Source organism: Marmota flaviventris, chromosome 5 (assembly GCF_047511675.1).
Source record: "Marmota flaviventris isolate mMarFla1 chromosome 5, mMarFla1.hap1, whole genome shotgun sequence".
Lineage (NCBI taxonomy): Eukaryota > Metazoa > Chordata > Mammalia > Rodentia > Sciuridae > Marmota > Marmota flaviventris.
Genome location: NC_092502.1, coordinates 163,429,929 through 163,436,822, shown reverse-complemented (window position 1 = coordinate 163,436,822; position 6,894 = coordinate 163,429,929). Strand labels below are relative to the sequence as shown.

Below are 6,894 nucleotides of genomic sequence, written 5' to 3'. Positions count from 1 at the left end.
CTGGAAATTGAAAACAAGCTAAAACAAAAGAAACTAATTATGTATCAAGTTGGTGACAAAACCCAGGAGAACAGCATTATTGGAGTGACTTGAGGACACCGTATTGTGACTGTTCATCCTCCCTGGGAAGTCCTGTCAGGACAAATGTGAACTTGAAGAGATCTGAGACCTCACGCAGAATTCTAAATTCCAAACTCAATCAGAGCTGCGTCGTGTGCACGGGTTGTGCTCCTGTGATTCAGCCAGACTCTGACGGGAAACAATTGGGAACAAGGCGTCTGTGCTGAACACACACACCTGCTGTCCCTGTCACCAACAGGGCAGCGTGGCTGCTCTCTGAGGAGCTCCCAGGGAGGACTAGCTTGTGGCCGAGTGCCAGCACCCTGCCTCTGTACCAGGGACCCGAGGGGCTGCGGCTGTGGTGTGAGGGCACCCTGGGTGCCAAGGGGCACTTTTGTGTTGGCGAGGAGCACACAGGGAGGCAACAGCACCCTAAATGTAAGCAAGCTCCGCGGTGGTCCTGCCATCGGAAGGGGCCGAGCTGCAGAGACTCGTGGCTGCCCAGGGCCGGCCTTGGCAGAGCCTCCTCTGGGGGACCCGGCTGCCTCCTGGGTTGGTGCCCATGGTCTCAGGACAGTGGAAGCTGGCCAGCAGTGAATGCTTCGGCGGCTGCAGCTTCTGCAGTCTTCTGACCAATTGCCGCGGTCCAGGCGGGCCGTGTCTCAGTTCATCCCCCCCAGTCCAGCACTTCCCGGCTCCAGGCCCCTGCTCTCGGCTCCCAGAGCCAGCCCTCCTGCCAAACTCCCGCCAACCTGGAGCACTGTGCCTCCCAGCCAGTGTGGGCATTTCCATGACCACTTCACCCAAGGCCTGCAGAGGCTCCCTTTCCGCATCTTACCAGGAGCCCAGTGCAGAGTCCCCAGCTGTCCTGGTGCGTCATGCCTGGCTGCACCCAGGCTTGAGGTCCAGCCCTGTGCACACTCATCACTACCACACAGGGGACAGCGGGCATGTGGGCTAGCCGCTCACCCACCGTGCCATGGCCTGCTCCTTCCTGGCTCTGCCTCTGCTCCCCAGGCTGCATCCCTGGGCACATCCTCCCGGGGGCTTGGGACAAGAAGGCTCTGGGAACTGCCCGCACAGAGGGCCCAGGGCCTGGTGACCCTACAGCTTCTCCTGCCCCCTCCCCAGGACCTCCATCCTGATCCCAATTTCTCCTCGAAGGGGACCTGTCCCTCCTGTCCCTCCTCCTACCGAAACCACAGGACGTCCATCCTGATCCCACCTTCTCCTCCAAGGGGACTGTCCCTCCTGTCCCTCCTCCTACCTCCTCCACAGGACCTTCATTCTCATCCCCCTTTTTTCCAAGGGAACCTGTCCCTCCTGTCCCTTCTCCTGCCCCCCTCCTTCGACCTCCATCCTCCTCCCCCTTTCTCCTCCAAGGGTACCTATCCCTCTCTGTCCCTCCTCCTGCCCCCTCCCAGGACATCCATCCTCTTCCCCCTTCCCCTCCAAGGGGACCTCTCACTCTCTTTCCCTCCTCTTCTACTTCCTCCTACAGGGTGACCTGAGTCCTGCTCCTTCTCTCTCCTCCTTCTCCTTCCTCCTCTTCTTCCTCCCTGAGGAACTCTTCCCCTGCAGAGTGCTGTCTCTGGGCTGTACCTCTGCTCCTTTCTCAGCCTGGACTCTCCCCGAGTATCCTCCACTCCCTCCCTGGGTCGGCTCACCTGCCTGGACTCTCACCTGCCTGGACTCTCCCCAGGTGTCCTGTGTTTCCTCTCTGGGTCAGCTCACCTGCCTGGACTCTCCCCGAGTATCCTCCACTCCCTCCCTGGGTCGGCTCACCTGCCTGGACTCTCACCTGCCTGGACTCTCCCCAGGTGTCCTGGGTTTCCTCTCTGGGTCGGCTCACCTGCCTGGACTCTCACCTGCCTGGACTCTCCCCAGGTGTCCTGTGTTTCCTCTCTGGGTCAGCTCACCTGCCTGGACTCTCCCCAGCTGTCCTCCGCTCCCTCTCTGGGTCGGCTCACCTGCGGGAGCAGTTCCCTCCCTGCTCCTGGAGGTGAGGTTCCTCCATCTGCACCTCCTGCTCCCCTTGGTCTTCCTTCAGGAATGGCCTGTTTTGCTTGTCTGTCTCTCACCACTGGAACTGAGGCCCAAGAAGGCCAGTGTCTTCTTTTTCCATGTGTCACAGCACCTAGGACTGTCTCTGGCAGGGACTTGGGGACCATCAATATAGACACCATCTCAGAGCACCCAGGGACCCCCAGAAGCAAGGACCAGCTGGGACCCTGCCCCCCCCCGGGGCATCCCTCCCGCCCCACCCCTGCTTGCTGAGGTGTCATGGAGGCACTCTCTTCTGGCAAGTGAGACCCTTGTGCCATGGGAATCTGGGTCCCTCTGTTAGCAACACCCCTTTCCTGGGAGGTAGGACCCCCTAGGTAGTGGGCACCCACCAGTAGCCCACTATCAGGACTTTCCCAGCATGATCCTGGGCTGACCTTGACCATCATCGGGAGGATGCCCACATGGCCTCCTGGCTTTGTGCACTGACGCCCCTAGGACTTCTCTGTGTCCAAGAGGAAGGGTCCACAGAGGGCTTGAGGAACTCAGGACTCCTCGGCTGGAAAGCCAGCATGTCTCCTTCAAAGGACCCTTTCCCAGTGCTGTCCAGGCTCTGCCCCTCCAAAGGCCCAGGGAGGAGCAGCCCAGTGGGGTGAGCCCTGGCCTCCCCAGGTGCTGGTGGCTTGGGCTGTGATGGATGCCGCTCCTCAGGATGGAGACATCACACCACGTTCTAGCACCGCCTCGTGCAGAAGGAACACCCGGGGCTCAGGGTCCTTTCAGCGAAGACTCTTCTCTGAAGGCTGACTTTCAAGAGCCGGGCTCTCCTGGGCAGCTTCGCCACGTCTCTTCTGGCCTTGGCCACCTGCTCTCGCCAGGCTGGGAGTTTCCAACTAAATTTGATCAGGTTGCTAAGTTGCAGCACATCCAGTGCCTCAGGGAAGGGGGTCTCCCCTGGGCATCCAGTGCCTCAGGGAAGGGGTCTCCCCTGGGCTCTTGGCGACAGGAGAGAGAGGGTGATGGCCAAGGTCAGAGGGGAGCAGCAGGACGTCTGGAGTGGAGAGGTGCAGCTCTGGGCAGGCTGTGGCTGTCCATCACCAGGACCCTGCTGGGAGTCCCAGTCCAGGCCAGCTGCCCCTCCAGCCCTGTGCATGCTGCCCTAAGGCGGGGGTTCCCACCCTTGGTGCCTGCACAGTTGCACGGACAGCTGGGCAGCTGGGCTAGCACCAGGGTCCTCTGGAAGACAGGAGGGGTTTAAGGAATTGTGCCCCAGGGAGGAGGGGTTCCCCTCTGTCCCCAGAGCCTGTTCCTGGTCTCCAGAGTGTGTGGTTGGCCCTGGTTGTCCACTTCGTGGTTGTCCACTTCGTGGATCCTTTCCCTTCAGTGTCCAAGGTCCGGCGAGCCCATGGTGGCCTCCTGGCCACCCCATGGGCATCACACCTGGATACCAAGACACACATGCGTCCTGCATGGAGACAGCACTTCTAAAATGCAGGCGTGAACAAAGTGCAAAGCTGGGAAGCTTCCTCACCTAGGGGGGAGAGGAGGCCGGTGGGAGAGGCAGGAGCCCAAGGTCCCTGAGAGTTCCTCGCTGGCCAGGTAACCTGACACCTGTATTCCACATAATTACAAAGAAGTTCAGACTCTGAAACTCAAAGGCAAACCCACCAAGCTAACCAGCTATGACTTCTCTGTGGATGGAGGCTGGGGCACCCCGACAGCTACTGTCCGTTGACAGGGAGTGTGCCCCGGCCAGAGCTCCCAGGGAGGGCGGCTCGGGAAGATGCAAAGCCAAGCAGGATGGATGCTGAGCTGGGCCCCGTCTATAGGTCCAGCTCAAACTGCAGCTCTGGCCATGGACCCAGAGCTATGGACCCAGAGATATGGACCACAGCTATGGACCAGCACTATAGACCCAGGGCTGTAGACACAGAGCTATGGACCAGGGCTATGGACCCAGAGCTATGGATCAGGGCTATGGACCAGAGCTATGGACCCAGGACTATGGACCAGGGCTACGGACCAGAGCTATGGACCAGAGCTATGGACCCAGGGCTATGGACCAGAGCTATGGATCAGGGCTATGGACCCAGGGCTATGGATCAGGGCTATGGACCAGAGCTATGGACCCAGGGCTATGGACCCAGGGCTATGGACCCAGAGCTATGGACCAGGGCTATGGACCAGGGCTATGGACCAGGGCTATGGACCCAGGACTATGGACCAGGACTATGGACCAGAGCTATGGACCCAGGACTATGGACCAGAGCTATGGACCCAGGACTATGGACCAGGGCTATGGACCAGGGCTATGGACCAGGACTATGGACCAGGGCTACGGACCAGAGCTATGGACCCAGGACTATGGACCACAGCTATGGACCCAGGACTATGGACCAGGGCTATGGACCCAGGACTATGGACCAGAGCTATGGACCCAGGGCTATGGACCAGGGCTATGGACCAGGGCTATGGACCAGGGCTACGGACCCAGGACTATGGACCAGGACTATGGACCAGAGCTATGGACCCAGGGCTATGGACCAGGGCTATGGACCCAGGGCTATGGACCAGGGCTATGGACCAGGGCTACGGACCCAGGACTATGGACCAGAGCTATGGACCAGAGCTATGGACCCAGAGCTATGGACCAGGGCTATGGATCAGGGCTATGGACCAGAGCTATGGACCCAGGACTATGGACCAGGGCTATGGACCCAGGGCTATGGACCAGGGCTATGGACCAGGGCTATGGACCCAGGGCTATGGACCAGGGATATGGACCCAGAGCTATGGACCCAGAGCTATGGACCAGGGCTATGGACCAGGGCTATGGACCAGAGCTATGGACCCAGGGCTATGGACCAGGGATATGGACCCAGGACTATGGACCCAAGGCTATGTACCAGGGCTATGGACCCAGAGCTATGGACCCAGAGCTATGGACCAGGGCTATGGACCAGGGCTATGGACCCAGGGCTATGGACCCAGGGCTATGGACCCAGGACTATGGACCCAGAGCTATGGACCAGGGCTATGGACCAGGACTATGGACCAGAGCTATGGACCCAGGGCTATGGACCAGGGCTATGGACCCAGGACTATGGACCAGGGCTATGGACCAGGGCTATGGACCCAGGGCTATGGACCAAGGCTATGGACCCAGGACTATTGACCCAGAGCTATAGACCAGGGCTATGGACCCAGAGCTATGGACCAGGAACATGGACCCAGGGCAGCATTCCCTAGTCCATGACCCCTCAATGCAAAGGGTTGGGCTGCTGGGCAGGAGGGTAGGTGGGACCCTAGTGATGGAATCCGTGCCCCGTACAAACAGGACCCAAAGAGTTGCCTGCCTGTCCCCCAGGTGAGGACACAGCAAGAAGCTGCCGTGGAGATGGGCACAGCCCGTGGGTGACGACTCGGGTGCCAGCACCTCAGCACCTTGATCTCGGGCCTGGTTCTCCAGAGCTGTCTGCTGGACGTGAGGTTTCCCCAAAGCCCCGCTGCAGGAACTCTCCGAGGGGAGGATGGGCGGTGAGGGCTGTGGCCTCTCCAGTCCCCCCAGCCGAGTGCACTGGGTGGTGACTGTGGGCAGGTGGGGCGCGGCTGGAGGAGGGGCCGCCGCCTTTCCTGGAAGGTGCGTCTGCCCTGGGGCCTGGTCCCGCTCCTTCTCTCTGCACCCTGAGCCACAGTGAGTGGAGTGGACCTTCCCCTATGTGCTGCCCCCCGGGGACAGAGCAATGGCGTGGCTGTCTACAGACCCAGACTCTGAAACCAGGAGCCAAATACACTCCCTCTTCTAAGTTGTTCTTTTCAGGGGTTTGGCCACAGTGACCACCAAGCTGACCCCAGGGTGTGGGGGCTGCCTCTGGCTGAGGAGGGCACTGGCCGGGCCTCCTCCTCAGGCAGCTGCGTGGTGTCCCCTCTTCCAGGCTCCCTGCTGTGCCTGGCGGGCACATGACTGGGGCTTTGTTTTACTGGCTGCTTTGGTGACCAACCCAGGTGTGCACAGCCTCGCTCGTCCAGCTCTCCAGTGAGGGTGGCGGCCCCTCTCAGGACCTGCGGGTGCCGGCCGTCACTCACACTCCTCTCTGCACGCACACACGTTGTGCCTGGGCTTCTGTCTTCTTGTGTTTTAACAAAGCCGACGCCTGTCCCGCCTGCTGCTGAGATGCCCCTTTCCTCCCCTGGTGCACCCTGGAGCTGCCTCCCGAGCAGCCCTCAGCCGACAGCTGAGCTGTGGGGGAGCTCCTGAAAGTGCCTGCTGGTGCTCGGGCACCGGGAGTCACCTTCTCTGATCTCACTCTCACATTCAGGGTGCTCACCCGCCATTTCCACTCCCACGTCTGCCGTGAGCCAGCAGCCGTCACCGCTCACCAGCCGGGGTGTGGTTCTGAGTCTGCCTCACCTGGGAGCAGAGGTGCTCTGTACCACTGCAGTGTGCCCCTTCCTGCCCTGGGGCCCGGGTGCCATTTAAAGTCAGAGGGGCTGTTTGCACGGCTCCTCTTCAGCAAGCTGGTTCTTCCCCTCCCCGTTTCGGTCGGCTTCAAGTCTTTCTCTAAAGAACAGGTAAGAAGACTGGGCATACCAAGAGGCCGCCCTCGGTCATGTGATCGGCGAGCATTTTTCTCAGGTTAGTACTATTCGTGTTTCTGTCCTGACACAAAAACACAACCAGACACAGGAGAATGGCCTGGTTTTCCACCAGGTTCAGGGTTCTGCTCTGATGAAGGGACGCGCTCCCGACCTCGCGGTTATGGAACCAGCGGGTTAACATCTCCTCTAGCCGCCTGGAGGGGAGCTGTGCGGGAGGAGGGTGGCCAACAG

The 6,894-nt window shown here is 60.4% G+C and overlaps 1 protein-coding gene across 1 annotated transcript; it reads left to right on the top strand.

Annotated features, from left to right (window-relative positions):
• The first annotated feature begins 4,001 nt into the window (after nucleotides 1–4,001).
• On the top strand, nucleotides 4,002–5,252 carry LOC139705923 (LWamide neuropeptides-like). The gene has a single exon (XM_071612822.1). It carries the CDS (start codon nucleotides 4,002–4,004, stop codon nucleotides 5,250–5,252), a length of 1,251 nt encoding a protein of 416 aa, XP_071468923.1.
• Nucleotides 5,253–6,894: the final 1,642 nt, after the last annotated feature.